The sequence below is a fragment of the Cyphomyrmex costatus genome, unplaced genomic scaffold, assembly GCF_001594065.2.
Source record: "Cyphomyrmex costatus isolate MS0001 unplaced genomic scaffold, Ccosl1.0 scaffold3431, whole genome shotgun sequence".
Lineage (NCBI taxonomy): Eukaryota > Metazoa > Arthropoda > Insecta > Hymenoptera > Formicidae > Cyphomyrmex > Cyphomyrmex costatus.
Genome location: NW_017277591.1, coordinates 1 through 10,037, shown reverse-complemented (window position 1 = coordinate 10,037; position 10,037 = coordinate 1). Strand labels below are relative to the sequence as shown.

Here is a 10,037-nt window from a genome sequence, read left to right as displayed (position 1 = left end):
GCGCAATAATGGAATGGTTCCCCGTCCCTATTGGTTGGCTATCAGAAGAAGCTCAAGAAGCGAGCAATAAAGTTTTTAGAGAAGCAAGGGCTAAACATAGCCGGATGAGTAACCGGCAGTTAACTAATTTGGATGTAATTCATCATCTTCTGGTGTCATCAGACCCGTTGATTCGTACCTTACGAAAAAAGGAAAAACGAAATGAAAGAGAATTATCGCAGGAAGTTATGAAAATGATAATTAAATCATAATGCTAATGACACAGGACAGTCACACACTCTTCGCGTGCGCACTTCACATACACACGAACACAAGAAATTATACATTTATTATATCAATAAGAATTAAAAAATGTTATAAACTTATATAATCTATATATAACTTTCTTACTCGGGCATAAAAAACTAAGTGGATATGGATTTCCTGAAATATATTCATCAGTCTGATTTATACAAACAACTTTTGTTATAATAAATGTATAACAATTTTACAATTGTAATAATACAAACAAAAGTATGTTAAAAATGAAATAAAAATTCGCATTTCCGTCCGCCATTTTGGATCCGCCATTTTGAATTCCATAAAACTAACGTCCTACACAGAACTTTTATGCGTAACATCAGTCGTATGCTTATAGTGCGCCCTCTGCATTTTTCTGCTTATCAAAATTCCCAATGTGGCAGTGGATTCATAAAATACGGTTTATTCTGAGCATTTCAAAAAAAAAATTCATCAAAATCGGTGAAGAATTGACGACACAGCGATTTTTGTCCCGTTGTCCCTACTGTGCGCCGTAACAATTTTTATACATCACTTACATCAATCTTTCGGTAAGGCATAACTCTTGAATAATCAGAATAATTCTCGTTGAGATTTAACACGGACTCACAATTAGTGACGGCGCGCATCGCGATTAATCGAGGTGGCGCGACAACGCGATAACGCGACGATCCACGCAGTAAATTACTAAATGACAGTGAAGTGATAGAGAATTCGAATGCATTGTACACACGGCGACGTGACAACAGTGAGTGAATTAAGTGATGAATGGAAGGAAAAATACGTGAATTGATCGAAGATCAATAATAGTGCGCTTTCGCAGACAAGAGGTGAGCTCTACTTGTGCGTCTAGAGGTAGGTGAACATGAAGCAATTTTTTTTTTTTGTGAAGATTGAAAAGTCGACAGGTAAGAGGTTAGGATACATAATCTTACCGAAAGATGTACAATAGACTAATACAATAAACTTTCTTATATACTTATGATGAATCACCCGACGACATCATGGTTCCGCATTTGCTTCCGCCTTGTCGCTTTCGCGGATATCGCTGACGGGGAGGAGCACGAGCTTCGCCACTGGACGCACTAATTCAGATGTGGCGGTGCGTACAGTTACTACCCTGATGTTCCCGTCGTCTCCTGGGTGGATCCTAACGATCCGAGCTAGCGGCCATCTCGTCGGCGGTGCAGCCTCGTTACGCAGCAAGCACAAGCGTCCTACTTGGAATGAAGCGTTGCTGTTCCACCACTTAGGTCTGTGATTGAGAGCATGTAAGTACTCCTTGGACCATCTGTCCCATAGCTGATCCCGCATTCTCTGTATCAACTGCCATCTCCCCAGACGATTCATAGGAATCTCCAAGAGACACTGCTCCGGCACTGCGTTGATAGCTGACCCGATAAGAAAGTGGCCTGGCGTCAACGCAGCGAGATCCTCCGGGTCGTCCGTTAACGCCTGGAGTGGCCTTGAGTTAAGGCATGCCTCAATCTGCGCAAGAAGGGTAGCCATCTCCTCGTAAGTCAGCGTAGATTCTCCCAACACCCGCCGCAAGTGATGCTTCATGGATTTCACGGCGGCCTCCCATAAGCCTCCGAAGTGAGGCGCAGCGGGAGGGTTGAAGCGCCACTCTATCTTGAGGGACGCGAGGCCATCGGCGATTTTTCGTCCTTCTAAGCTGCTGGCGGCAAACATAGCTCTAAGCTGTCTGTCAGCTCCTACAAAATTAGTGCCGCAGTCGCTGTAGATGGTGTGACACAAGCCGCGTCTCGACACAAAGCGTCGTAAGGCAGCCAAGAAAGCTTCGGAACTGTAATCTGAAACAATTTCAAGGTGCACAGCCCGAGAGCTCATGCAAACGAACACAGCCACGAAGGCCTTGTACGCCTTCTGTCCTCGTCCCTTGGTCGTCCGCAGCATCACAGGACCAGCGTAGTCGACGCCCGTGTTCAAGAAAGGGCGTGCTGGAGTAACTCTTTGTCTCGGTAGATCCCCCATGATTTGAAGAGAGGGCGCCGCCCGCCATCGCAAGCAAGGTACGCAACGGTGAATGAGGCTCTTGACTAGAGCCCTGCCGCGAGGAATCCAATAATGCTGCCGTATCAATCCCAGCGTGGCCTGAACTCCATCATGAAGAGTACCTCGATGACAAGCTTCGATGACGAGTTTGGCGAAATGAGACTCGCCCGGAAGGATCATTGGATGTTTCTCGTCATAGGCCAGCAGTGCGTACTTGATACGTCCCCCTACCCGAAGCACTTCCAGCTCATCCACAAAGGGGCTTAATTTGGTGAGTACGCACCCTCTAGGTAGCGGTTGATTTTCTTTAATGTTGTCAATTTCTTTCCTCCACCAGGTAACCTGCGTTAAATGGATTAGGGCGTGACGGGCCTCGTCCATCTCCTTCACCGATAGCAACCGGTCCCTCCCAGGAGTTTCGTCCGGAGGCAGACGGATGACTCGCAACCAGCGACGGCACCAGGCCACCACTCGCACTAGCCGGTTCAAGGTTGAGAAACGAGTTAGCAGCGGCGCCTCGTCAGGCAGCTTCAGAACATTGCACTTGACGCGAGTCTCTGGCAAGTCTCGCTCGACGGGTTGAACTGAGGAAGGCCATGACTCGTGATCTGAAGAAAGCCATGGAGGGCCCCGCCACCACAGCGGATGATGAACCAGGTCGCTCGGGAGTATTCCCCGAGAGGCGCAATCAGCAGGATTTTCACGACCTGGCAAGTGACGCCAATGGGCATCAGGCACCATTCTCTGGATCTCGGCAACACGATTAGCGACGTACGTCTTCCAGCGTGACGGATGTCCATGAATCCAGCCCAGTGTCACTATGGAATCTGTCCAAAGATAGGTAGGAACATTGTGCAGCCCAAGCACCGACTGTACATGGCAAACAAGTCGAGCGAGCAATGCCGCACCAGAGAGTTCCAGACGAGGCAAGGACACCTGCTTCAAGGGAGCCACCTTGGTTTTTGCCATCACTAATGAGATTGCCACCTTCTCCGGTGTTAACGTGCGCAGATACACTACAGCCGCGTAAGCGTGCTCCGAAGCATCGCAGAATTCGTGAATCTCCTGGCCATCGTGGGAAGATTCATTCTGCAGCCATCGAGGCACGTGTATTTGACTTAGGAGAGGGAGCTCCTCCTGGAAAGCTCGCCAGAGTTTAGCCTCTGCATCTGCCAACGGATCATCCCACTCGAGTCCTTGAAGCCACGTGGTCTGGATGAGGATCTTCGCCCATCCGGGCTAGCCATCCAAGCGGATCGAACAGTTGAGCTGCTTGAGACAAGACAGATCGCTTGGTAGGAGTCGAGTCCGAAACAGCCCTGCAAACGACTGAAAAGTGGTCGCGAGAAGGGTGCCACCGCAACCCGAGCGTCGAATGGCTCTCCGGAAGAAGCCAGGAGAGGGAGTCTCTCTGCAGCCTATTCTCCTTTGGTACGTCCTCCAGCAGGTAGATGTTGTTGGCTGACCACTTCTTGAGAGGAAACCCGCCCGCCGAGCAGAGAAGTGAAAGCTGCCGCTGGATCTCTTTCGCCTCCTGGTAGTTGGCGGCGCCAGTGAGGATGTCATCCATGTAGACATCTCGGCGCAAGATGGCAGCTCCCAATGGTTGATGATTCTCCTCGTCGTCGGCCAGCTGCCGCAACGTTCGCATAGCTAGGAAAGGGGCGCACGCCAGACCGTAAGTAACTGTATTGAGCTGATAATCCCTAATTTTATCGGCCTCATCATGACGCCACAAGATACGTTGCAGATCGCGATCCTTCGGGTGGACTTGAATCTGTCGGAACATCTTCTCAACGTCTGCGGCAAGGACGTACTTGTGCAGACGCCATCGGAGAAGGACGTCAGCCAGCGAAGGCAGTAAATTCGGTCCTGGATAGAGGTGATCGTTCAACGACTGACCAGAGGCAATAGTTGACGAGCCGTTGAATACGACTCTTAGTTTGGTGGATGAGCTTTCTGCCCGCAACACGCCGTGGTGCGGTAGATAACAAGTTCGTCTTGAAGTGCGACTAGTCGGAGCCTCTGCCACTGACATGTGTCCCAGGTCCTCGTATTGGCGCATGAAGTCGCAATAGAGAGTGCGCATTGTTGAGTCTCGCTCGAGCCGCCGTTCAACATGCGCCAGCACCCGGGCTGCCGTCTGCCGTGAATTGGAGAAGTCAGGAAGTAGTCCAGTGACTGGAAGGCGAACCATATACCGCCCGTCAGGCAGTCTGATGTGCGTGCGATTGAAGAGGTCCTCACACTCCCGCTCTTCTGGCGTCAATGGAGCAGCGGCAACAGGGAGTTCTTCCTGCTCCCAGAAACGTCTGACCATCATCGAAAGATCATCACATATAGTGCACTGATGCGTATGTACGTACTGACTTTTAATATTAGCATCGGCTGCTCCTGAGATTATCCATCCTAACGCTGTGTTCTGCCCCACAGGCTCGCAAGGACGGCCTCTCTTTATACCGTCGCGGATAATAACCGCATGCACGTCGGCGCCGAGGAGTATCTCAATCGGGTCCGTCGCGAGGAAATCCGGATCGGCCAGCTCCAATCCGCGCAGGTGCGGCCAGTCACGAGCACTCATCCCACCGCCGCCCGCGTAAATAGTGAGGCGAGGCAAGATTAGCGCGGACGTCATCATCGAAGGTCCGTCCATCCTGGATGTAAACTCGAGAGAAACTCGGCCGCGGGCGATCGCCGTCTGCTGACCGCCAACTCCGAAGATAGCAATGGAGGCACGAGAGCGCATCAATTTCAGCTTCTGAGCGACGTTTCAGAGCCTTGGTCGATGAGAGCTCGCGCGGTGTGCCGGACGCCGAACCTATCAACCACGCGGATCACGGCCGTAGCGAGGAGAACGGTTGGCCCACTGGGCGACTGGCTTGCCACGAGTGACGTCGTGGCACCCTCACAATCGCGATGAGCGTCATGCAACATGGAATGATGCCGCTCTCCGCAAGCGGCACACGATCTCTTCGATGGACAATCACTAACCTTGTGCTGGCCGAGACAGTTGTTACAGAGATGGCTCTCTCGCACGTGCTGCACCCTCTCCGAGGGCGACTTCCCTTTGAAGACCTCACACAGCATCAAGGAGTGCTCCGCTTGGCACAGTGAGCAGCGACACTTCCTAGTTTCCGGCTTCTTGGCATGGTGTGTATGCGCTGGCTTGCCCTTCTCAGCATTGAGCTTACCGGATCCGCTGTCCGACTTTCCAGGGTGTACAGCCTCCAATATACGCAGCCTCTGTTCTAGAAAGGTCCTCAAGGTGGAGTAAGATGGCGGCTCCGCGGTGCTGCTAAGAGAAGTTTCTCATTCGCGCCGCGACCGGGAATCCATAAGTTCCACTATGAAATGAACGAAGAAGTCCTCACTGCTCGAAACCGGACGCCCAACACTCTCCAGCGTGCCATGAACATCGGTCACACAATGGAATATTTTACGTAATTCGGCGGCCGACTCATTTTTCATTTTTTGCAGCTCTGAGAAATTAGCTATGCACGATCGCACTAACAGACGTTTATTCTCGTAGTATTCTTGGAGCGCGGTCCATGCTCGTGTGTAATTCTCAGCGGTGGTTGGCAAATTCTTGATTAATCTAGCGGCCTCCTTCTCCAGACAAGACTTTAGATAGTGCAGCTTTTCCACATCTGTAGTGGATGGATCGCCGTGCACAATGGACAGGAAAAGACCTCGGAATGCTGGCCAATCCTCGTACTTGCCGGAGAAGCGCGGCAATTGGATATTGGCTACGTGGTAGCGTAGTGCGTGAACGTGAAGTAGCCAGCGGCACGGACGATCTCACCTCGACTTGACTGGAACTGCCGGGATTCTCAGCCGCGGACAAGGATCGCCTCATCGTCATGAGCTGAATACGCTGTTGCAGGTATGTCTCCTCGACCTGACTGACAAAGTCGTTGTTCCAATAATCGTGAGCTTGTAGGAGGTCCCAGTACTTGGAGCTCAATTCGTCGTGCTGCTGCTCGAACTTAGCCCAGCAACTGTCTAGCCGTAACAGGCGATTATCGATTGCATCGATCGTAATGTTGGCCATACCGCTTTTTTTGAGATTGTCGATCGTCCTCGCGATGCGAGATTGCAATTCGACTTGTCGTCGTATGAGAGCTTCATGATCCATACTCATATTGTACTTCTTCACAGGTAACTACACAGGTAACTTCACTACACTCCGTCTCGAGCTTACTCGCAAGGATTACCTCGTAATGTGGCTGTACGCGTGCCGGGTAAGAAATCCGGCTCGAAGGACCAGAAATGTTCGAAAAGGTTTCCGTTTTCAAGAGGAAAGAACGAGAATGCGAACAGCACTAATAATCGACGCGATAAGTTTAACAGAAGTCACCTTTTATTTCTTAACAAATTGAAATTAACAATTACTGCAAGTTACAATAAAGACGCGAATTTAATTGACTTTAACTTTTCTAGACGACACTTACGAAAATAACGCATTGGCTACTTCCCGCGCTTTACGAAACGCAACGACGCTGAGTTGACTCCAACTTTTTCAAGACTACATGCGGCATTCGAAAAAGACGGTGGTTTATAGTTAGAAAGCGGTCTGGAAACTTCGATCGGTTTACCGGCGGAAATTAATATGAATATTATCTCTCAAAAGGAAATTTCTAGATCGCTTTTTATTTTGTTATTCTTTTTGAGGTGACCGCCGAGTTGGCGCCCCTCGATTGGTCCGGCACATCGGTACTTGATGCGCTGGTTGGTTATGCTAGCGCTTGCGATTTCTAGTCGCAGACTTCACTCATTGGAGCGTGAGAGGCTGCGCCGAGACATAGGCTGCGCCGCGCTAGATTTGACTCGCGAAACTATAGTTCGAATTGCAAGCTCAATTCCGAACAGTTAATCTCTTCTCTCTATTTTTTACATAATTATAAATGAACTGATTCTTTGTACTGAATTATATAATTTCAGATTTATTGAAAGGAAAAGTCTGAACCAATCTGTCAGTATATACTATTTACTAACATCCTTAAGAGGCAATACCAAATTATTGTATATTTGGCGTAGTCTTGAGATTTTCTCATCACTGTGTTTAGTTTGTGAGTTGCCTTTTACTTTAATAATTTAATATTATTTATTTGTCTGGTAGTTATCTCAAAATCATTCTATGAAATAATGTATTATTTATCAGGATATACTTGTAAAGATATTGTAAAAAATAGAACAAATGTAATAAACACCTGATAAATAATATAAATTATTTCATAGGATAATACTGAGTTGTAATAAAGACTTGATAAATAATAAATTATTTCAAAGAGTAATATTGAGATAACAATCAAATATAAAGTATAAAGGTATATATACAGACAGATTGGATTCAGGCCTTTTCTTTCAATAAATCTGAAAATAAAATACAGTATACAGTACATAGGACTTTTATAATTATATAAGGAATAGAGAATACAAACTGAGATATCTACCAAATAAATAAATAACAGATCTGGAGACACGGTAGTGTCTCGATAAATAAATAAATAATCTAACCAAATGCTATAAAAAGAAAATAATTATATAGAAAATAATTTGTAGATATTCTTACAGCGGAATTACAGCAGAGAATTTGTGTAATAAAGCAGAAAATATCATCGATGTAACAGATTTCCTAACCTCAATCCTTTGTTATTGCCGAGATTCTTTATCCGACTTTAACGATCGTACAAATTGCAGAGATCATCTGGAGAAACGGTAGTGTCTCGGCGCTTTATTCTAACCTCACTTCCGTATTCGTCTATGCCTCTATGCCATCAATGTGACAGATGTCCTAATCTCAATCCTTTGTTATTGCCGAGACTCATAATCCGACTTTATCGATCTTACAGATCGCAGCGATCGATATTATAGATACACATTTATATCTCTTGCGCCAAAAATTCCAGAATGCATTTCTTCGCTCCGTAGCTGGCAACAATAATGACGACGACGACGTCGACGTTTCTTACAATTTAGACACCAATTTTCTCGACAGCGAACACGTAGACACTCACTTCCTCGAAGGCGAACACGTAGACGCCTACTTCCTCGATGGCGAACACCTAGACACCCATATCCTCGACGAATACTGAGATCTGATCATCTCGACCCCGAAAAATCTCCGTGTCGCGTAAAGGAGGCACGGCAGTGTCGCGCGCTTGGCTTAGCGCCGAGACACTACCGTGTCTCTAGATATATTTTTAGATTGTGAGACACAATATATTACCTTATTATAAAGCAAGGAAAGTTCGATTTGGTAGTCATGGTATATCCATTGAGAAATCACTGCTATTGACATTATGGACTTTGGCAAATCAAGAATAATTTCGTGGGATAGGTGATCGCTTCGACATCACTCGAAGTAATGCACATAGACATTTTCTGGATATGTGCAAATGTTTACTCAATCTTGCAAATGAATATCTGCACTGACCATCAAAAGCAGAATTCAGGTATATCAAACAGAAATTTACAACTTTAAGGGTAGGACATAGTTTCCCGAATGTTGTCGGTGCAGTTGACGGTACACATATTCCAATACCTGCACCGATGGAAGATTCAGCCAGTTTTTACAATAAAAAAGGATTTTATTCCATAATTTTACAAAGTATCTGTGATGCCAAATGTAAATTCATCGATGTATTTGTTGGATGGCCTGGTTCATCACATGATGCTAGAGTATGGCGAGAGAGTCCAATAGGTTGTGGTCTTGTAGAAGATAATCTAAGATTACCCGAAGGAACGCACCTACTAGGAGATTCCGCATATCCGTTGCATTCATACTTAATGACTCCATTTCGTGATAATGGACATTTAAGTCGAAGGCAGATCAACTACAATACAAAACTAAGTTCCAAAAGAATTGTTATTGAACAAGCATATGGTCTTTTAAAAGGGAGATTCCGCAGACTGCAATTTTTAAATATGTTTCTTGTGAACGAGATGCAAACTGTAGTTATTACATGCTGTATTTTGCATAATATTTGTATTACACATAATGATACATATGAATTCGATGATTATGAAGAAGAAAATCAACAAAATGACGAACAGGCAAATAGAGAAAATGTTTTGATTGCATCCAACGGTGCAGCTGACAAGCGAAAAGAAATAGTGGACTCTTTGTATCTCGGTAGATAAATATAATAAACTACGTGTGTGTGTGTGTTTATTAGAAACCGAAGGCAAAAAAATGTATTTATAAATAAAAATGTTTATGTAAGTTCGACTCCTTTTTTATTTTTAATTGAGTATATTTATTTCAAAAAATAATAATTGACATTTCTGTGAGATTCTCTTTGCATTACATATAAAATATATTACCATATTTCAACTTTAATGATACATATATAACAATTACGAAAACAGAACCTGTATAATTAACTTAAAGTAAAGGTCAGTCTGACTTTGATATAGTACGATAATTTATCTTAATATAGTAATAGTATGTAGTATCACTTTTAACATATGGTAATACGCGACTTACATATTTTTGTACGTACATCACTGTTTTTTTAATTTTTATTATATTATATTATATGATTTATATATATATCTATATAAGTAGATATAGTAGGCCGGTTCTAATCCACTATGTGTTAGTGCGTGTATGTGTATGTGTGTGTGTGCTGTGTGAGGGGGCAGGGAGGGGGAAGCGCACACGGATACAGAGCCGTCACCAGGTGGCGTTGGTGTCGCGCCGGGCCCTAGAAGAAAGAGGGGGGGGGTAGTACGTCACA

General features: G+C 45.6%; 2 protein-coding genes across 2 annotated transcripts; one reads left to right on the top strand and one right to left on the bottom strand.

Annotated features, from left to right (window-relative positions):
• Positions 1-1,281: 1,281 nt before the first annotated feature.
• On the bottom strand, positions 1,282-4,948 carry LOC108776168 (uncharacterized). Its single transcript, XM_018542700.1, has 2 exons — positions 3,731-4,948; positions 1,282-3,534 (listed from the first exon to the last, which is right to left on the bottom strand). Exons 1-2 carry the CDS (start codon positions 4,946-4,948, stop codon positions 1,282-1,284), a joined length of 3,471 nt encoding a protein of 1,156 aa, XP_018398202.1.
• Positions 4,949-8,847: 3,899 nt separating this feature from the next.
• LOC108776167 (putative nuclease HARBI1) lies at positions 8,848-9,438 on the top strand. The gene has a single exon (XM_018542698.1). It carries the CDS (start codon positions 8,848-8,850, stop codon positions 9,436-9,438), a length of 591 nt encoding a protein of 196 aa, XP_018398200.1.
• Positions 9,439-10,037: the final 599 nt, after the last annotated feature.

Coding starts and splice junctions, on each gene's coding strand:
- LOC108776168 (XM_018542700.1), bottom strand. CDS start 4,948: ATGGACGGACCTTCGATGATGACGTCCGCGCTAATCTTGCCTCGCCTC. Junction 3,535..3,730: donor ACATCTACCTGCTGGAGGAC/GTACCAAAGGAG, acceptor TTGGATGGCTAG/CCCGGATGGGCGAAGATCCT.
- LOC108776167 (XM_018542698.1), top strand. CDS start 8,848: ATGGAAGATTCAGCCAGTTTTTACAATAAAAAAGGATTTTATTCCATA.